The sequence below is a fragment of the Mastigoproctus giganteus genome, chromosome 6 (genome assembly GCF_048544385.1).
Source record: "Mastigoproctus giganteus isolate SK-2022 chromosome 6, ASM4854438v1, whole genome shotgun sequence".
Classification (NCBI taxonomy): domain Eukaryota; kingdom Metazoa; phylum Arthropoda; class Arachnida; order Uropygi; family Thelyphonidae; genus Mastigoproctus; species Mastigoproctus giganteus.
Window position 1 is genome coordinate 81,339,988 of NC_143580.1, and position 23,054 is coordinate 81,363,041.

At 36.8% G+C, this 23,054-nt stretch overlaps 1 protein-coding gene across 1 annotated transcript in view; it reads right to left on the bottom strand.

The window, feature by feature from the left end:
* smo (smoothened, frizzled class receptor) overlaps window positions 1–23,054 on the bottom strand; it is a 289,675-nt gene that overhangs the window by 91,784 nt on the left and 174,837 nt on the right. Inside the window, exon 9 of the mRNA XM_090376231.1 lies at window positions 11,411–11,596. Within this exon, the coding sequence (XP_090232357.1) occupies window positions 11,411–11,596 (186 nt within the window). The remainder of the gene's footprint in view (window positions 1–11,410; window positions 11,597–23,054) is intronic.

Consider the following 23,054-nt stretch of genomic DNA (forward strand, 5'->3'; position numbering starts at 1 on the left):
TACAAATTGAAAAATAAATAAATAAATAAAATAAATAATTAACTATATTACGCACCAATACATTTGATATGTATGTATGTATGTATTATAATGCCATCATGTAGGCCAATGCGTTATGGATTCAAGGCCATTCTGAAACTCCCATTATATACAGACTCTTCTAGCATTCATACATTGCACCTTCACGATGGTGGGACTGTTAGTAATCCTGGGTAAAACCTCCATGCACAAGTACATGGTGGGTGACCACCCAGGTGTGAACCAACGTAAGCAGGGGTCGAGGTGTGGTGCCGCACCACATGGAGGAACGCCGCCCCTCTGTGTTGCCAGGCAGTACTAGGTGGTAGATGACTCTCATCAACCGGTGAAATACCACCACTTTGCTTATTGGAGGCTTGAAGTGGTGGAACCCATGTTTAGTCTCTAGAGCTAAGTTCCGGTCAACTCTTCCCTATCTCTTCCATCATGCAATATGATTGATGACTTTTGAGGTTATGATGAACATCGTGGCGAGATCCAATATTCCTTACATTTCGAGGGTACAGCTCTAAAACGGTGTTCGCAGGCCGGCCGCTAGTTAGTACACCGGACCGAACCTATTGGTAACTCTCTAGGAGGCTTCCGGATCAGCTAGTGTATAATCTTGCTACCTCTACTCTGCCAGATAGTGACTGGAGGGAGTCCGAGTAGTGTGTATGCGGGGAGCATTGTCGAGGCCACGTTATGTCAAGGATCTGGGTATATTCATACCATGTGTACGCCATATCCAAAAATTTCATTACTTCATACAGCATGTCCCACCCACTTTTTCTTGCTATTGAATACACCATGAATTGTCAAACTAATAGAGCAAGCTTATCTGCGAAAAGATCTAAACCTCCCAAGCACTTCCTAATTCATTTCACAAATATACGTGGTCTCAATTCTAATCTCAACGATGTCCATTTCCACTTGCAGTCTGCCAAACCACATGTACGTTTTCTGACAGAATCTCAGTTATCGGTTGATTCAACTACTGCTCATCTCAGGTGCCCAAATTATTCGCTGTATGATTCCTTTCGCCTCAAAGGTGGTACATGTGCATATGTCCATTCTGATATTTCCTGTCAGAGACTTGGCAATTTGGAATCTCCTCTCTTTGATCTTCTCTGGCTTAAAATCTCTCTACCTCATTGTGTCAAAATCATCTGTTGTCTCTACCGTTCTCCCAACTCCACTAATCACTTGGAGCTCTTTGACTCCCTCTCTTTGCAACTTGACTTTCTCCAGTCCAACTTTCCTAACAGTGAGGTAATTTTCCTTAGTGATTTTAATGTTCACAACTCCAGCTGGCTTCCGTTTTCTAGTCACGCCGACCCAGCTGGTCGAGATGCTGAGGCTTTTGCAATTACTAATGACCTAACACAGATTGTTCATTTACCTACAAGAATTCCAGACAATCCTAATCATACAGCCAATATGCTTGATCTTTTTCTCACAAACAACCCTTCTAAGTACATGGTCGAAGTCAGAGGTCCTTTAGGCACTTCAGATCACAACTTGGTGATTGTCTCTTCTCCAATGGAACCTTTATCTCATGGCTATTCCCAACCTCGTGTTGTTTGGCATTACAAGAATGCAAAGTGGGATGACCTGTGAGACTTCTTTTCTTCTTTTCCATGGTCGGATTACTGTTTCAAAACTTCTGATGTCAACGTTTGCTCAGATCATATCAGTGAAATTATTCTTGCAGGAATGGAATCCTTTATCCCACACTCCACTTTAAAATCTCGTCCCTTATCTAAACCTTGGTTTTCCAATAAATGTGCTAAGGCTGTTCAAGAGAAGAATGTTGCATATCGTAATTGGCTTGTTTCTAATTCTTCAGTTTCATTTTCTGCCTACACCAAAGCTCGCAACAATTGTAAAGCAGTTATTAATCAGTCCAAACAAGAGTTTGAACAGGCTAAGAGTAGAAAACTTGCTTCTTGTCCTAATGGTAGCCGAGCATTCTGGTCTCTTGCCAAAGCTATTGGCCGCAACTTTTGCCCATCTCTGCTCCCACCTCTGTCCAAACCAGATGGTTCTGTTGTCACTTTAGCCAAGGATAAAGCTGACCTGCTAGCATCCCATTTTTTTTCCAGCTCATGTATTAATGATCTTGTTAAAACAACTCCCACCATTCCCAACACGCTCCATTCAATGCCTCCTGTGGTCTTTCGCCAAAAGGATATCAGAAGGATTTTGATGAATCTCAATGCTAAGAAAGCTCCAGGTCCTGATGGTATTTCTCCACTTGTTCTCAAAACCTGTGCTTCTGAACTTACTCCTATTCTTTGCCGCCTTTTTTCACTTTCTTATTCCAAAGGTGTTTTTCCTTCTGCTTGGAAATTTGCTCATATCCAGCCAGTTCCTAAAAAGGGTTACAAATCCCTCCCATCCAATTATCGTCCCATTGCAATTACTTCTACTCTTTCTAAGGTAATGGAGAAATCAATTAACCGCCAAACCTTAAACTACCTAGAAACCTTCCGTCTGATCAATGATCGCCAGTATGGATTCCATCAGTGTCGATCCACTGGTGATATTCTGGCTTATGTTACTCATTTATGGACTAATTCAATGGAAAAGTTCAGTGAAACACAAATAGTTGCTCTTGACATCTCAAACGCTTTTGATCGCGTTTGGCATAAAGGTCTTCTAAACAAGCGTCCATCTTATGTTTTGCCAACTGTTTTTAGTAATTGGTTATCCAGTTTTCTCTCTGATCGCTCACTGAAAGTGATGGTAGATAGCTCTCTGTCTTCTAACTTCTCCACTAATGCCGGTGTCCCCCAAGGTTCAGTTCTTTTCCCCCACTCTTTTCCTCTTGTATATCAATGACCTTCTTCCATTGACTGGAAATCCGATGATAGCACATAGCATTCAACTTTCCATTTTGAGAAACCTTGTACTGCTCAATCAGCTTCAACTTCTCGAAAATCTGCTACCAATTCCTTAAATGCCGATCTTCAGGTAATTCTCCAATGGGGCAAAGACAACTTAGTTGATTCAATCCTTCTTAAACTTAGTCTTGTCTTATATCTTGCAAAAAGGATTCTTCTGCTCCTATGCTTATCTTTAGTGACACTCTGATTTCTAGGCAAAATGATATATCTCTTTTGGGGATTACCCTGACTTCTAATCTCTCTTGGCACAAGCACATTACAAATATTGCTTCCTCTGCATCTAAAAACCTTGGTTTTTCTCTTTCGCTCTCAGTGTTACTTTTCTTCCAAACAGCTGCTCACTCTGTATAAATCGCAAATCCGCCTTGCCATGAAATATTGTTCCCACATCTGGAGTGGTGCCCCCAAAACTTCTCTCTCAGGCTTCTTGATTCCATTCAGAAGAGGGCAGTTAGGTTAATTAATGATTCATCTCTAACAGAGTCTCTCCACTCACTTTCTCATAGACGTACTGTTTCTGCTGCATTCCTCTTCTACAGACACTTCCATGGGCACTGTTCTTCTGAATTGGTTTCTTTAATTCCTGCTCTCTCTTTCAAAACAGTCCGAACATGTGCCGCCATCAGCCAACATCCATTTACTGTCCAACTTCAAAACCACAGAACCAACTTTTCATCTTCCTCATTTATTCATTCAACTGCCAATTTCTGGAACAACCTTCCTTTATACGTATTTCCTAAAAATTACAATCTACAGAAGTTCAAGTCCAACGCCAACAAATATCTTCTTTCGTCTTCTCAACCTCCAACCCAAGCACGGTACTAAGTACTATAGGTTCTAATACCTCTCGTGTTTGGGGTTCACATAAAAAAAAAAAAAAAAAAAAAAAAAAATAGTAAACACTCTAGATTCTGAGCGGTGAGGTTGTTGATTGTGCGTAACTGTACAAATATTTTTCGCTGTGTATTTTTATTAAAGATTATTTTTTAAAAATTTTACACCTTTATACACAAATATGAGTGGAAAGAAGAAATGTAATGGCGCTGAGTGTTCTTCTAGATCCAAACATTGAATGAGGTATGAAAGTAAGGCAGGCGTTGCAAAATGTCATTCGATGTTATAAAGAGATGAATGAAGATAAAAAGAAGGAAAAAACTGTGCAAACTAAGCTGATCAGTTATTTTTAAAAAATAAAAATACAGTACAAACTTTACTTATATTCTTTTGGTATGTACATACTGCAATAAAAATCATTTCTACTGTACTTACTAGTATTTTTCATTTTTATCATTTTAGTTTCCTTTTTTTGCAAGAACTTCGTGTGCATCAATATTACAGTAAACAAACACCTATATATTTTTGCAACTCGACCCATATAATCAAATTGTCGGAACGCATTAGATTAAAATACATACTAATAATACCTCGATCAGCACAGTTTCGCATAGCATGATATTTTTTTGGCACGAATTAGCCGCACTATGCAAGATATTCCTGTACTTCTATTAGAATAAGTAGCGACCTGGAGCATGGGGTTTCAGGGACGGGTGGCGGTCATCGTGGAACAGGTGGGTATATGGAATGTGTTAGGGTAACAAAGAATAGGAGTAGGAGCATGTATGCTTGCATGTATACCAATGCTAGAAGTATAGTAAATAAATTTGATGAATTTGAAGTGTTGGTCAAGACATCAAAGGCGGATATTGGGATATCAGAGACATGGTGTCACACTGATATAAGGAATGCCGAACTAGAATTTGGGGAGTACAATGTGTACAGAAAGGATAGACAGGATAGGAAGGGAGGAGGTGTTATGCTGTTAATTAAGAAAAACATAAAATCAAAAGAAGTGCATCCAGTTGATATAGATGAACAGTGCACTGTTGAGTCAGTTTGGTGTGACATAAGCACTGCGAAAGCAAAAATAAGAGTAGGAGTGTGTTACAGGCCTAATGACTCGAATGAGTACAATGAACAATTGTACAGAGAAATAGAGTGGGCTAGTAAATCGTAATGTCTTATAATGGGGGATTTCAACTTCCCAGATATTGACTGGAACTTGTGGGTTGGGCACTCACACACTAGTCAGACTTTTGTGGATTTATTGGATGATTGTTTTCTGCAGCAGCATGTTCGAGAGGCAACCAGAGAAAGTAATACTCTTGATCTGGTTATCAGCAGTGATCATTCATGTATTAGGAATTTGCAGATAAAAGAATCACCAGGTGGCAGTGATCACAGTGTACTGACGTGGGATTTACTTAAAGATTTAATTACCATCAGGGGTAAAGGAAAGGGTTTTTGTTTCCGTAAAGGCGAGTACAGTGGTCTCCGACAGTTTTTAAATTCTGTACAGTGGGATCAACTGACGATGTTACCAACAGTAAATTCTAAGTGGGAAGCATTCAAGGAATTAATCGTGGATGCTACTAAAAGTTTCATACCTATTAAGAAATACTGTTCAAGGTTTAGGCCTAAACCTTGAACAATATTTATCAAATGAACTAATGAGACTCGTAACAGAGAAGAAAAATGCATGGGATGCATACAAATTAACATGTGACACAGAAGCCTATGATAGCTAGAAGTTGATCTGTAACGAAGTTACAAAGGAGGTTAGGCAGGCGAAGGCAGATTACGAGAAATCCTTGGCAAAAGATGCTAAGAAAAACAGAAAGGATTTCTTTACTTATATAAATTAAAAGGAAGGGGATGAATCTGATTGATCCACTTGACATCGATGGTTCGACTGTCGGTGATCCTGCTCAGACAGCAAACAAACTGAATGAGTATTTTGCATCTACATTCACACGTGAGGAATTATTAAGGTTTGAAAATGGCAGAAGGTTATAAAATTGTAGCAGGATACTTAATGATTTTGTAATAACTGAGAGCAAAGTGGAAGAGAAACTGTTGAAGTTAAACGTAAGAAAAGCACCTGGGGTGGATGGGATCTATCCAGTTATATTAAAGGAGGCGGCAAAGCAACTAAGCAAACCCTTAGCCATAATTATGAGAGCATTCTTGGACGCAGGGGAGGTTCCTACGGACTGGAGATGTGCAAATGTTTCCCCAATTCACAAAGGGGGATCGAAGGGTGACACGGGTAATTACAGACCAGTTAGTTTAACTTCTGTTCCGGGTAAAATAATGGAGTCGCTGGTTAAAGATGCATTGCAGGATCATCTATACAAGACTGCAGCAATAATTCAGACACAGCATGGGTTTGTTAAGGCAAAGTCTTGTCTGACAAATTTGATAGGATATTATGATGTGGTTACAAAGGAACTGGATGCAAAAAATAATTTTGATATCATATATTTGGATTTCAGGAAAGCTTTTGACACTGTTGCGCATGGAAGACTATTGTACAAATTGGAGCAGAATGGTATTAAGGGTAAGTTGCTACAGTGGATAAAAGGATGGTTAAGTGGGAGAAGACATCATCATCATCGTCATCATCAGCCATTTTCAATCCACTGCAGGATGAAGGCCTCTCCAGCAACTTTCCAGTTCCTTCTGTTTTGAGCACTGGACATCCATTTACTACCCACAAACTCATGAATTTCATCTATCAATCTCCGCCTTTGTCTTCCAGGTTTTCTTCTAGCTCCTCTTGGATACCATTCTGTTATTTTCGTAGTCCATCTGTCATCATGTCTTCGAGCTATGTCTCCTGCCCAAGACCATTTTAGTTCTTTAGTTTTGATAAGAATGTCCTTTACTTGAGTTTGTTGCCTAATCCATGTGTTTCTCTTCTTATCTAACAGTCTGATTCCCAATATGATTCGTTCCATTCTTCGCTGTGTAGTTCTCAGCTTCTCTTCCATTCTTTTGGTGAGTGCCCAAGTTTCACTTCCATAAGTCATGGTGGGGAGTATACATTGGTTCATTATTTTACGTTTCAGACAAACTGGGATATTGCTCTTCAGTATGTGACTATATTTCCTGAATGCTATCCATCGAAAATTTATTCTTCTCTTGACTTCCAGCCATTTATCATTATTACAGCTAATAACTTGTCCCAGATAAGTATATGACTCCACCTTTTCAATTACTGCTCCTTCAATCATTATTTCCCTTTCTGTGGCATACTTGTTCATCATTACTTTTGTTTTAGCCATATTCATCTTTAGTCCAAAATCCTTACTAGCTGTGCATAACTGATTAAGATTTTCCTCTAATTCTTCGGGATCGTGGCTTATGACCACAATGTCATCTGCAAATCGTAAATGGTTTAGGTACTCTCCGTTAACACTGACTCCTTTCTGCGACCAGTCTAATCTTCTGAAAGCTTCCTCAAGGGCAGCAGTAAACAGCTTCGGAGATATTGTGTCTCCTTGTCGAACTCTTTTCTCGATTTTAAATTTGCTACTGCCTTTTCTAGTCTAATAAATGAGGTAGTGTTCTCGTATATTTTCTTCAAAATCATAATAATCATATATGGGGTATCTATGCCTTATCTTTCCAGTGCCCAAAACATTGCCTTATGCTGTATGGAGTCAAATGCCTTTTCATAATCCACACATGCCAGGCATAATGGTGTTTTATATTCATTTGCTTTGTCCATTAGCTGTGATATTACATGAAGGTGATCCATAGTTGAGAATCCTGTCCTGAAGCCAGCTTGCTCTTTCGGTTGATTCTCATCAAGTATTCTTTCTAATCTGTTAGTAATGACCCTTGTGAACAACTTGTAGTTGTGGGATAACAAGCTAATTGGTCTATAATTTCCAATTTCTGATTTATCTCCTTTCTTATGCAGCAAAACTATGATTGCATTATTCCACTGCTTAGGCTTCACACCTCTTCTAATGCACTTTGTGAAGAGCCTTGCCAGTTTTTGTGTTATGTCTCTTCCTCCCAATTTTAACAACTCTACAGTAACTTCATCTTCCCCCGGGGCTTTCTGATTCTTCATTTTCTTCAATGCATGTTCTACTTCATCAGGAAGAATTTGGGTATGTCGTATGTGTTGCTACTTTGCAATCCATCTTCCCCACTGCTGGCATTGTTCCCCTGCTCCTTGAATAATTCTCTATAGTAGTCTTCTGCTATTTGAATTATGCCTTCTCTGCTGTTTATAAGTACACCATCGCTATTCTTCAGTTTCAGTATCATTTGTCTTTCTGTATTACTGCTCATGGCTGCTGATTTAAATCCTTTGTTTTCTCTTAATGCTTGTTCTACTTTTCTTGTGTTAAAAATTCTTATGTCCTCTCTGAGTCTCTTTCTAATGGCTTTGCATAATTCAGTATACTCAATTTTCTCCCTGTCAGTGTTTTTCTTGCTTTTCATTTGTCGTCTTCGGTTCATCATGACAAGTGTTTCTTGACTAATTTTTTCTTCTTTGGATTTCTTTTTCCCTATAGGTTTCTTCGGCTTTATCACTTTCAAAAAGTTGTAATATTCCTCGTCAATATCTTGGTCCTCAGCAGTCTGCAGAAGCTCATACTTGTTCTTAAGTTCCAGTACATACTGCTTTTTCTCCTCTTCTGTTATCTCAAAGACCTTTGTATTATTTACTCGAGTCAGTTTTTTCCTTTCCTTTCCTACATCTATATCAAGTGTACACCTTACCATTCTGTGATCACTTCCAACATTTACCTTATTCAGGACGGTAACATCATTCACAATATATCTTCTGTTAGTGAGGATGAAGTCGATTTCATTAGTAGTTAATCCATTTGGACTCTTCCATCTCCACTTTCTGTTCACCCTTTTTTTGAAAAAAGTGTTCATTACTGACAGTCCTTGAGATTCTGCAAATTCCACAAGTCTTTCACCAATTCCAAAATTCCTATAGTTCCCCTTTCTGCGCTGTTTTGTCTTTTTCCAACCTTAGCATTGAAGTCTCCCATAATAATAGTGTAGTGGGTTTTCTGCTCATCTAGAAGACTCTCAATTTCGGTGTACATTTCTTCAACCTCTTCATCATCATGGCTCGATGTTGGTGCATAAATCATTATAATCTTTAGCTTGTATCTCTTAGAAATCTTGAGTATTAGTCTTGACACTCTTGGTGATGTACTTTTGAATTCCAAAATGTTGGTTTTAAAATGTTTATGGACCAGAAACCCAACTCCACCTTCACTCCTTCCACTGTTTCCATTGGTGTACAGCAGATTTCCACTTGATAAACTTATAAGTGATTCATTTCTTCTTCTTGTTTCAGCCAAACCGATGATATTCCAATTCACATTTTCTAATTCCTTTTCCAGCTCTAATATCCTGTCTTCACCGATGAGTGTTCTTACGTTATAACAGGGCAAGTTCAGTTTCCGTGCATGGCAGCCTGGTCGTACCCAGAGATTCTTAGCACCCTCTGCTTCCACTCTAATCCTCTCGCTGCCGTAAGAGGGAGAGTGAAAGCTGCTGGGGACTGAGGGTCATTTGTTTCGTCGTGCTTTCATATTGCTGGAGGGTTTGGTCTTTTCCTCTTCACGCTGACCAGGCGTCTTGAAGAGAACCACTCTACACGTTCGTTGCCACCTAAGTGACGTAACAGGGCTTACCATCGAGAAGGTGTGCACGAGTGGATTTTAGGGAGGCAGGCCAACCGGACTTCTCCTAAATCTTCTGTAATAGAGAGATATTGGATGCATCAGTGTTTTAGGCTGAGTGTCTGATAACACACAGGATACCTGTTCCCCTCTAAGCACCCTGGGAGAAGACAGAGAGTGGTAATCAATGGGTGCTGCTCTTCTTGGACTAATGTTCTTAGTGGCGTCCCACAGGGTTCGGTGTTGGGTCCACTGTTGTTTTGTATATTTATCAATGATATTGATGAAGGTATATCAGGCTTAGTGTCGAAGTTTGCAGATGATACAAAGGTTGGCAGGGTTGTTAATGACAGTAATGGCAGTGTGCTACTGCAACAGGATCTAGATAATTTGAGCAGATGGGCTAAGAAGTGGCAACTGAAGTTTAACCTTGGCAAATGCAAAGTACTGCATATGGGTAGAAGTAACCCCAGAGAAACGTACCAACTGTGTGATACTACACTTAAGGTGGTAGAAAATGAAAAAGACCTGGGAGTAATTGTGCAGGCAGATATGAAGTTTTCTGAGCAATGCAGACAGGCAGCCAGGGCAGGTCATGGGGTTTTGTCAATGATATATAGGAATTTTGCTAGCAGGGAAAAGGAGGTGATTATCCCTCTGTATAAGGCAATGGTCAGGCCACGCCTTGAGTACTGCTTACAGGTCTGGAGGCCTCATTTTAAGAAGGATGTAGATTTACTTGAGCGTGTACAGAGAAGGGCAACAAGATTGGTGAAGGGAATGAAGGGATCCTCTTATCAAGAGAGGCTTAAGTTCTGCAAATTGCAGTGGCTGGAGACTAGGCACCTGCGCGGTTATCTGACTGAGGTGTATAAGGCCTTGAATGGGTTCAGCACGCTGAATTCTGATGGGATCCTTCCACTTGTTCAGATTACAAACCTAAGGGGGCACAAATTCAAATTAAGAAAAGACAGATGTAGATTAGATGTGCGGAAATTTGCCTTTAGCCAGCGGGTGGTTAATTGCTGGAACAAACTTCCATCTGTCGTTGTGGAAGTTGATAGGTTGAATAAATTTAAGGAGGAACTGGACAGGCATTTGGAGGGAATGGTGTGATTTTTTTTTTTTTGGCTGATGCTGCATAAGCTCATACATTTGCTTTCTTGCATCACATGCCACTACTACTACTACTTTTCTTCCAAACAGCTGTTCACTCTGTACAAATTGCAAATTCGCCTTACCATGGAATATTGTTCCCACATCTGGGACAGTGCCACTAAAACCTCTCTCAGGCTTCTAGATTCCATTCAGAAGAGGGCAGTTAGGTTAATTAATGACTCATCTTTAACAGAGTCTTTCCATTCGCTGTCTCATAGATGTACTGTTTCCGCTGCATGCCTTTTTTTATAGATACTTCCATGGGCACTTTTCTTCTGAACTGGCTTCTATAATTTCCGCTCTCTTTTTCAAAACAGTCTGAACACGTGCCGCCGCCACCAGCCAACATCCATTTAATGTCCAACTTCAAACTCACAGAACCAACTTTTCATCTTCCTTATTTATTCATTCAACTGCCGTTTTCTGGAACAACCTTCCTTCATATGTATTTCCTGAAAATTACAGTCTACATAAATTGAAGTCCAATGTCAACAAATATCTTCTTTCGTGTTCTCAACCTCCAACCCAAGCACGGTACTAAGTACTATAGGTTCTAATAACTCTTGTGGTTGGGGTTCTCATAAAAAAAAAAAAAAAAAAAAAAATTCTTGCAACAAATGTGTTAACTGCCATTTTCAGCCAAAACTATTTGAATAGAATTGGTGTTAAGATAGAGAAATATACATTTGACAAGTAAAATTATATCCATTGAACAGGACAAAGCTATTTGAATGGAGTTGGAGTTAAGATATAGAAATATTCATTTAACAAGTGAAATTAAATTTATCATTAATCAATAAATAAGGATAAATTAAACATTACCTATGAAATAATCGCTTCCATGACATCAGGGTAGCACAAGTCCATACCCACGAAGACATAAGGACTCCAGCACCAAATAAAGATACAAGATGGAATTTCTTTACAATTAAATTAGGACGGCTCATAAGATAGCAGACAGACTGGCCTTTCTGTAAGTTTGTTGTGACAGATGCCCTAGCATAGCATCTTTAGTAAAAATAAACAATTAAATTAAAGACTGGCAAAAGTCAGTTTTAAAGTCTTTTTTTTTAAATCAGCTTTCAATCTTTTGACTTTTCCTTTGAAAGTCAAAAGAGCATATGTTCAAAATTCAGCTATAATATGGCAAAAGTAACTCTGTTCAAGCTTTTAATTAAATAGCAACAACACTTATATATATTTTTAAAATTTTTAATATAAATTAATAATTATAATTATCAGTTTATACTGCAAAAGAGAAGAATTACAATGAAAAATAATGGTTGAAACTGGATGTATTTTCCATAAAAAAAATATTTTATATACAAAAAAGTAAAAATTAAATTTAAGTATCTACAAAGTCATATTAGATAGTAGTTCACTTTTGATGTGGAATTGTAATCTCCAAGATTACATTTTATTTCAATGTCTTCCAAGATTTGGCTGCAAAACAGTTGGGATTTTTCTTTTGGATAAAAGCTCATTTCTAATGACTTTTTTGATCTTATTATACTAGATAATGTCAGAATTAAAATTAAAAATTTTATGCTTTTCCATTCCTTGCTTTTCCCCCCACAAAACTGATTTATGAATAAAAATCACCAAGCACTTGCTGTTATTATTGGTTTTTATGCATCCACTAGACCAGAGGTGGGCATTAATTTTAGTTAGAGGACCACTTGAATAGCATAAGAAATCTTTACAGGCTTTCCATATGTATATATCATTTTCTGATACATGCGTTTTAAATTATGAATGTAATGGGGACATCAGCCACTGTAAATTCTTAAATGTTTGCATTTCTGTCAGGTATGCATGTTATCAGCAAATAGACCATGGATGCCCTGAAGCTGATGATAAAGAAAGATAAACTGAAACCACATGTTTAAAAATAGTATAGCCTTTTTTGTTTTTTCATTTTGTAGTTTTCATTGTTTTGAATAATTATAATTTATTTAATAATTGCTTGGATGCAGGTAACCTTAGCATCACACAAGTATAACCTGTTGTCAGAAATAGTTTCTGATTGCACCACATCTAATTTATACTTTGATTTTAACTCACTTCACAAAGATTTCAGATTCTTCAGCCTAGTTCTGTCACTTCTTATAACTTCAAAACTTTGTTGTGGATGATAATAAATGTATCATCTGGCAACATATGTGTCCATGCACCACTATTCATCTATCCCTGCACTAGACAGTTAAATATACTTAGAAAAATAAAATACAATAATACAATAGAACCTCATAAATCTGGAAAAATTTGGATAAAAAAATTCTGGACTTCTGAAATGTAACAGTCTATACTCTACTGGCACTAAAGTGTATAGATCATTAATTATTGTAGAGCAAATGCAATTTTCTGATGGAGTGGCACAGCAACATCATCGTACAGCAGTTGTATTAACATGATTAGATACAATTATGATAAAGTTTGCAGAAAGCTCCTAAATCAATACATTTCCAATACTGGGAAATTACATGACTATTTCAGAACAAATGTTTAAAACAAGTCCATAACAGCATTGTGTATTAGTAGAATGTAAAGCAAATGACATAACCTTTAATACCTTATGTCTTTTAGTCTATATACTCATAAAACATTAGTAAATAAATACTTTATTTACTAAGTAAAGTGTATTTATGTTAAAAAAAAATGGTAAAATTTTTTTGGCTATAATGTGCTTCACTAATAACATGGGTATTAGAGTTGTTGCCTGACAAGCATGTTATATCGAGGTTGCACTGTATTGACTTTGTAGGGTACATATGAAGGATTTATGCTATCAGGATTCAGGATTTTTTTTTATTATTTTTTTTCAGTGTCTGGGCATTCCCAACCACAGAGCTCAAGAAACAACCACGATCTGACAAGCAATAAATGTTCTTGGAAATGGGTGTCAGTACTACCAAAGCACTATATCCACACCTCAACTAATCTGAATCCTGTTCCCTGGACTCCGAGGAGAGTGGAATGACATCAGGATTGTTGACACCTGCAAACCAAAACATTACTAAATGAATGATTCCAGGTCAGCTATCTCAAAATTGCTCATCTTGAAGCAAAATTCAAAGTGGTATTCAGAGATGGGGGGGGGGGCCTTTCAACTACCAAGATCCCTTTTTGAAATGCATAGAAGATTTCAGCATATAGCAAGCACAGTGGATTCCTACAATGTTGGCCTAGAACCTAGCCTGTGGGATCCCAGTGATGGTAATTCTGAGGACTAGTAACATCATTGGGAGGTCCCTCTCAAAACAGAGTTGCCAAGATTGAGGGGATACTGTTGCAGAAATTTTGTATTGCAAGTTCATGATTCTTCTGTTAGTTTGAAGATGGTTTGAATAATCTAATAGTTTTGCCAGGATAGTCATTTAACTTATGGAACATGAAAATTTTTTCTTGATCCCTGGTTTCCAGATCAATGTTTCTCAACCCAATAGGTACTGTAATTGCCCAAATATAAGATGTCCTCAAATACAAGTAAAACCTCCAAAATTACATAGTCTTGAAGAAAAAAATATTTTATAGAGATTAGAATAAAGCATCTTAACAACATAAACAATTAATTGAACCTTGTATTATGTACAGTTGGACCTCTATATAACTAAATCGATCATTCACTTGAAAAATTTTGTTAAACAGAAATTTTGTTATAAATAAATCAGAAATAAGTGGGTAAGAATAAATTTTCTAACATTTTAAAATAATTAATTTATTAAAACATACATATTAAGAAATCTTAAATTATAAGAGGAAACCTCATACTTTTTTAGTAAGACGGTAAATCTCTCAACATTCAATCGCCGATGATTATATTATTATATGAACCCACCCCACGTGCATAGTCATAAATAAATAAAATTAAAATAGCTACTACTAATTAAAATCATCGTGCATTCAATTCTCATATCATACCAAGCACATCGAGAAGAGTCACGGAAATTCGGCGGCCACCAACCGATATCACATGCAACCATGAGAATTGAAAAACAACTGTCGCAAAAAAAAAAAATCTTAAAACCACGAAACAAATAAATATTTATCAATTCACAAACAATTTAAACTTTAAAACCGTTTATTACCATTAGTATTAGTAGAGGCATTTGATGCAAGAAAGCAAGCTTATGCAGCATCAGCCAAAAAAAAAAAAAAAAAAACCACTTCCACTTCATCCCTCTGTTTATTCGAAATACCTGTCCAGCTGAGCTTTAAACTTATTTAGGCTATCGACTTTCACGACAAGGGATGGAAGTCTGTTCCACCAACCAAACCACCCGTTGGCTAAAGGCAAATTTCCGCACGTCTATCCTACATCTGTCTTTCCTCAATTTGAATTTATGCCCTCTCAGGTGATTATTCTGAGCAAGAGGAAGAATCCCATCAGCACTGAGCATGCTCAAACCATTCAAGGCTTTATACACCTCTATCAGATCACCTCGCTGTGCCTAGTCTCCAGACACTGTAATTTGCAAAACTTAAGCCTTTCTTCATAAGAGCACCCCTTTGTTCCATTCACTAATCTTGTTGTCCTTCTCTGTACTCGTTCCAACAGCTCTACATCCTTCTTAAAATGAGGCCTCCAGACCTGTATACTGTACTCTAGGTGTGGCCTGACCATTGCCTTATACAAGGGAATAATCACCTCCTTATCCCTGCTAGAAAAATTCCTATATATCATTGACAATACACCATGAGCTACTCTTGCAGCCCGTCTGCACTGCTCAGAGAACTTCATATCTGCCTGCACAACCACCCCAGGTCCCTTTCATTCTCTACCACTGTCAGTGTAGTACCACAGAGTTGATACGTTGCTCTGGGGTTGCTGTTTCCCATATGTAGTACTTTACATTTGTCAATGTTAAACTTCATTTGCCACGTCTCAGCCCATCTGCTCAACCTTTCCAGATCCTGTTGCAGCAGCATAGTGTCAGTAGTGTCCTTGACAATCCTTTCAACTTTCGTATCGTCTGCAAACTTGGACATAACTTTATAACTTCTTTTAAGCGACTAACTTATTTGGTTTGTTACCATGTTCAATAAGAAGTACAAAAGTGATTTGCGAATGATATCCCCCCACCCCCGTTTTATATAAAATTATCAAAACCTGACACAAGATTATTTATATAAACCAATGTATGAATTAGATACATTGGTTTATATAAATAGAAACCAATGTAAAATAAACCAAAGTTATCTTGATGATATCTTTATTAAGATATCATCAAGATAACTACTCTAGAAAGGGAAACTGATTAAAAATGATGGTAGTTATCTTGATGATATCTTAATAATTAGTAATAAACATAGTACAGAATGTCTTGGATACATTTAATAACATACGTACCAGACTTAAGTTCACTCTAGAAAGGGAAACCCCACAGCACAAATCCATAAATTTTCTAAATTTTACTTTAACCAGGGTTATTAAAAACACTTTTTACAATTTATAGGAAGCCAACAAATATTGGGAAATTTTTGCACCGTTCAAGCTATCATCTTTTCACATATAAATGGAGCATTATTTTTAACCAGTTTCACAATGCATATAGATACAGCTCCACTCAAGATTCCTTACTGGATGAGCTTATGGAACTGACAAAAAGATTTTTAAGTAAGGATTATTCATTAGGTACCATTACCCAAATTAGTCAACAGGCAAACAAAATATAAATTGCAGACAGGTACAACAAATGATAGGGTGGATCATAAACATTTTATTAAAGTTCCGTATATACAGCATTGGTATAGACAATTCATTAACATTTTTAAGAATGCTGATTTTAAGATTGTTGCACAACCCATGAGTAAGCTACATGCCGTCTTGAAACATAGGGCGATTGGTGTAGTTCCTACCATGGAAGCTCACAACATTGTTTACAATATTCTTTGTGGTGGATGCAATTCTGCTTATATTGGCTTAACCCAAAATTTACTTTCGATGAGGATGCAGCAGCATGCGGCATCAGTCAAGGCAGGTAGGACAGGTGCCTCTGAGCTTGTGTTTCAAAGAATCACTGATGGACATGTGTTCCTTAATACACAGCAGGAATATTTTAAATTATTAATTGCTGAAACATTAGAAATGAGATAAAATGCTGACTCTATTAATATACGCAGACCTTATAATATTTCGGACTCGTGGACTCTAACGCACATGTATGAACAGTAATTCATACATTGGTCTATATAAATAATCTCGAGTCAGGTTTCGATGATTCTATATAAAACGGGGGGGGGGGGTATAATTCGCCAATCACTTTTGTACTTCTTGTGAACATGGTAACAAACGGAATAAATTGGTCACTTAAAAGAAACTATAAACGGTTTTAAAGTTTAAATTGTTTGTGAATTAATGAATATTTATTTGTTTCTTGGTTTTAAGATTTTTTTGTTATTTGGTTTTTAGGAGCATTAGCAACTAAGGCCATATTGCTCGAGAATATGCGGTGGTCATTCCCTGACCTTTCCGCATCCTCCGTATTTGGTGGTGACGGGCTCGAACCCCGGTCTAATCAAGAAGAGTGTGTTATGCACTGCTGCTGCTCCTCCTTCCCACCTGGCTACGGAGGTGCCTAAGATTTTTTTTTTTTTTTTGTGACAGTTGTTTTTCAATTCTCATGGTTGCATGCAATATTGGTCGGCGGCCGCCAACTTTCCGTGACTTTTCTCGATGTGCTTGGTGTGATATGAGAATTAAATGCATGATGATTTTAATTAGTAGTAGCTATTTTAATTTTATTTATTTATGACTATGCACGTGGGATGGGTTCATATAATAATATAATAATACAATCATCCAAGATTGAGTGACGAGAGATTTACAGTCCTACTAAAAAGTAGTGAGGTTTCCTCTTATAATTTAAGATTATAATAATAAGACTTATTGGACTTCAATTAATTCTAATATTAAGAAATGCATACTTACATGATTGTGCACAATATTTAATACCTTTATGGTATTAAGTACACTTTTAAGAATTATTTTTTGTTGAATTTCACTATACATCGTTCATAAAAATGTTTCATTTGTTTAAAGCTTCAAATATATTTTCGGGCACAATTTCTTCCACTGAAGGGCTCGACACAGATTCAAATGCTGCCAACATTTCATGTTTGCAAGGTTTAATATTGCCTTTGTTGCTCTCATTTTTCATCCAATTCATTGTCGATATTGTCACTAGTTCTTTGAATACTCTCCAAAATGTTGGAGTCACTCAGATATTCAGCTACTATATCATCATTATCAACTCTTAAAAATTTGCCAAGAACAATTTCTCCACTGATCAAACCCATTGCTTGGAATTCTTCTCAAGATTTCGTAGTACTTCATCCCTCCAATTGCTGTTAATTGGTATTTTAGCAAAACTTTCTTTTGCGAAACAACTCAACCATTTTTTTCCATCACATCTTGAGTCTGCACTTTTGCCATCTCTGATATGTACGTCTGCAAATCTATAACAGAATCTATAGGTTGGTTGGTTTCTATTCTCAGTATAATTTTTTTCAGCATGCATCTTTGGTAGTGCATTCTCAAATTATTGATAATGCTTTGGTCAATTAGCTACAATTTAGACGAAGTGTTCAGTGGGAAGAAAACAAAATTCACACTTGTAAGTTTCGAAATTACCGAGTGAAGGCGGGCAGGGCAATTGTTGACAATCAACATGATTTTTCTATTTTCTTTTGTCACCTTTCTATCGAAATTTAAAATCCACTGTTCAAAAATTTCACTTTTCATCCAAAATGTTTTGTTAGTTGTAGTCCAACCCTAATGACTTTACTCCTTTGAAATATTGGGGTTGTTTACTTTTGCCTATTACCAAAAGCTTCAATGTTTCATTACCAGCCATATTTGCATCAAGCAGGACTAATTCTTGCCTTACTATTTTTACCTAAACATTTATCACCTTTAAAAGTCAGTGTCTTGTTCGGCAAACATTTAAAAAAATAGACCTGTTTCATCAACATTGAAATGTCTTTGTGCTCATAGTCCTCCATAATTTATTTTCAAAACTGTTTCTTTCCAATGGGTACAGTCTTCTTTGATTACGACTCCACTTTCACCAGAAATAGCTTTTTCGAGTAAGCCATGCCCCATTTTTAAATTTGTCCAGCCAACCAGAACTGGCTTGGAATGTTTTATGCCCCAGAAAAGATGCATACTCCATATCCTTTTTTTTTATTATTGTTAATGGCCCTGATATCTGCATGTTTTGGTCTTTAATTATGCATACAGGCATAATTTCACATGCTTCCGAATGGGTCTCATTATCTCCAACTGTAAGAACTGGAACACAGTTTTTCAGAATGGTTGACATACTACTGGAAGATATACCAAATTTTAAAGCGATTTCTTTTTTTTTTTTAACACCCTAATCTAAGCTATTAAGCACTTCTACTTTTTCCATTATACTCAAGGATTTCCCTCTTAGATATTGTAAGGTTACTTGCACAGCAGCAAAAACAAAACTGAAATTAGGGATCACTTGTACCTACCATGTAAACAGAGACAAGTGAAATTTAGTGAAATTGTAGATGACTCATTTCTGTGAAACAACAGATGAATTTATGGGATAAAGGAAAATCTCTCTCCTAATTCTCTAATAGAGTGCTAACAGTAGAAAACAGCAACTTCTCCATACAGTAGAGGCTGTTGTATACGTTTTATGGGCACCACTAAATTATGGAATGTTTTAGCTCTTAATTCATGCTCTTAAGAATGAAAGAGCTAAAGGGAATAACTCTTAACTCCTTTAGCACTTAATTCATGCTTTCTACAGCATCAGCTTTATTCCTTAAAGGCTAGAGGAACAACGTGTATCCAGGTGTCTCAAAATCAGTTCATCATATGGAAATTTTCTTCATTACACAGAAACTATTTTCAATGTAATGAAAAGGGGGAAATCAAAAAAATTTGCTATATGGAAGTTCATTAAAGAGAGGTCCAACTGTATATTCTCTTTATACAGTAGTGCCTTGCTATAATACAGTTTGTTTTACACTAATTTGCCATAAGACTGTTCTTATATTACAATTTTTATCTCACTATAATGCTGTCACAATGCTCTTTTACCAGTGACATAAAATTGTGGATTGCATTTGCTTGTATGTATACAAGTGCTGTACGTGATCAGGAATCATCACTCAGAACAGCATTAGACATCATTCATAACGGATAGTTTACTCGAACATTGTAACATAATTAATGCAATGCCATTACATTTTTGAAGGGTTAATAATGGCGAATAAAAATGAAAAAGCAATAATGAAAACGCAGTAAGAAGACTATAAAGGGAAATAAAAGATTGGGTTTCAAAATTAAATTAGATGTTCTGAAGTGAATCAATTCTGGTCAATGACAAGTGTATGTGTTCAACAATTTAGGACTGGCAGGTTCAACTATAAGAACAATTAAAAAAAATAAAGAATTAATGTTAGCAGTAGGAAAGACAGCTTTTCCATGGCAGGCAACTAAATTGACTAGAGCTAGGCTGGCTATTAAGATTGAAATGGAGGGACTTGTAAATAATTTTACTGAAGATAATATCCAATGAAGAATTCCATTAAGTTTAATTATTATTAAAGAAAAAGTAATTAGCTATATGAAGATTTGAAGAAAGTTCACCCTGAAAAAAATGTGGAACCATTTAACACTAGTAAGGGCTAGTTTGATAGATTTAAAAAACACTCTAATGTTAATTTGATTGGCACAAAACTGACTGGAGTTATAATGTGTCAGGAAAATTCTAACCAACATACCATAGCAATCCAGAGAGAAGCCACAAGTGCAGGTCAAAAAGGAGCTGAAACTTAAAAAAAAAAAAAAAAAAAAACACATCTTAAAATTATTGAAGAGAGAGCTCAAGTTTTTAACATAAAAGAAACAGAATTTTTTTTGGAAACTAATGCCTAAAAAGAAGTATACTGAAAGAAGAAAAAAAAATATGTCAGGCTTCAAACTGGTGAAGGATCAGTTGACTTTATTGTTGGGTGGTAACACTGTGGGGGATTTAAATTAAAGTTCCTTTTAGTTTACCATTTGGAAAATTCAAGGGGTCTTTAAAGGTTTCGTTAAATCAAACCTATAAGTAATTTGGAAGACTAATAAAACAGCTTGGGTAACCAGGCCTCTTTTTGTTGACTGGTATGCTGAATCTTCTGTCCTGCAGGGGAAAGATAATGTGTGAAAAATAATCTTGATTACGAAGAAATTCTGATCATGGACAATGCACCAGGATATCCAAGCAACGGGAGCTTAGAAGATGTGAACAGTCATACAAAAATTTTTTACACGCCTCTAAACACTACATCTCTGACCCAATGGACCAAGGTGTTATTGCCACATTTAAAGCCTACCATAAGGAACACCTTTTCACAAGCTGTTAAAGCCATCAATACTGGTGAAAGTATACCAATACTAGAGGAGTTTTGGAAATCCCACAATATTAAAATTGCCATCTACAACAATTTAAGTGCCTGGAATGAAGTGACTCAGAAAACCATGACTGGAGTATAGAGGAGAGTGTGGAAGGATTGCATAAAGGATTCCCAAGAACCTAATGATTCAATTGAGAATGTCAAAGCACAAATTGCTGAGCTCAAGAAATAAGGATGACCTCTCTAATGAAGAAATCAGGGAAATGATAAAAAAGGGGAAACCCCCCCCCCAAAAGTGTGCAATTGAGGGAAATGATCAAGATCCTACAAACGAAGAACCAATGAAGTTACCAACTGCAAAAAGACTTAGTAAAGCTTTCGAACACTTTGAAAAAATGTGTGATGTGGGAGAACGACACCGAGAAGGAAAGAAGTTCAAAGGTAATAAGAAAGCTAATGAAAGAAATGAATCCCTACAGATTTTGTACACGAGAGGAAGAGGGACAAAGTACAACCCAAAAGTGACACATTTTGATACACATTTTAAGTTTAATTTTGACTCAATGTAGTTACCACACAATTATATACGTGAAATTATGGAAGTGAAGTTGAAAAAAAATAAAAATAAAAATAATGTAATTAATGATGTTGAAATTCCGCGTGTTTATTTAATGAAAAAACTTTCAAGCCTACAGATCAGTAAGGCTCCTGGGGTTGATGGCATGTACCCTATAATCTTAAAGGAGGGAGGCAGCAAGTGAGTGCACTGAACCATTGAGGCTAATTATGAGAGCATCACTCGACTTGGGAGTGATTCCATTGGATTGCAAAAGTGCAATGTATCTCCAATACATAAGGACATCTCTTTAGAGTAAAGTGAAAAATTACCAGCCAGTCAGTCTAATTTCAGTAGTAGGAAAAATCATGGAGACAATGATCAAGGGTGGAATTCAGGATCATTTAGATAGAAATGGAATTCTGAAGGATACTCAGCATGGTTTTCTAAAGGGAAAATCATGTTTAACTAATCTGGTTAGCTATTTTGAGAGGATCACTCAAGGGCTGGATTTAGGGAATAATTTCAACATTGTTTATTTGGATTTCAGCAAAGCATTTGACTCAAGTCCATACAAGCAGTTACTTTAAAAGCTGGAACAGGTTGGAATCACAGGGCAAATCCTTAGGTGGATAGCAGGATGGCTTCAGGGCAGGAGGCAGAGGGTTTTGATAAGTGGTTATTCCTCGTATTGGGTTGATGTAAGAAATGGGGTTCCCCAAGGATCAGTATTAGGACCACTGTTGTTTTTGATTTTCATAACATCAATGAAGGGATAGAGGGTGTGATGTCTAAATTTGCAGATGACATTAAAGATTAGTAGATGTTAATGATCACTGCCATGCAGAGCTTTTTCAGAGTGAACTAAACAGACTTCAGGATGGTCAGGAAATAGCAGCTATGCTTTAATCCAGCAAAGTGTAAGGTATTACACCTGGAGAACAGCAACGCAAAATAACTTATACACTTGGTGGTGGAGTTGAACTAAAGCCATTATGGAGGAAAGGGACTTGGGTGTTACAATATAGTTCTCTGAGCATTGTAGACAGGTTGCAAGGAAGGCCCATGGTGTCTTATCAATATCCTGAAAGAGGCCTCTGAGGTCGGGAAAACTCATATCTAGGAAATAAACTCATACAACCGACCACTGAACAAAATTTTTTCTGTAACTAAAATTTTTACAAATAGTATAAAAGCAAATTAATTACAATAAACTAATGATTGTATATTGCGGAATACTAAAAACTGTAATAAAAGATCATTTACCATAAAATAAGCTAAAATATAAAATTAAAAGCGCTAAAAACCTGGAGCTTTCGAGAGCGTCAGCTCTCTTCTTCAACAGTAATATGACTTTCTGCAACATCTCCTTAAATAGCAGCTTCACGGTACCTCCACACGTGGTATTTCTCCACGTGGTTCAATCGGCACATGGTCAGAACCGGAAGCGGAAATGTCTCGGGTACGTGGCAAATAAAATCGTTCATCCGAACTTAATACAATTGTTTCAAAAATAGGATGAATACG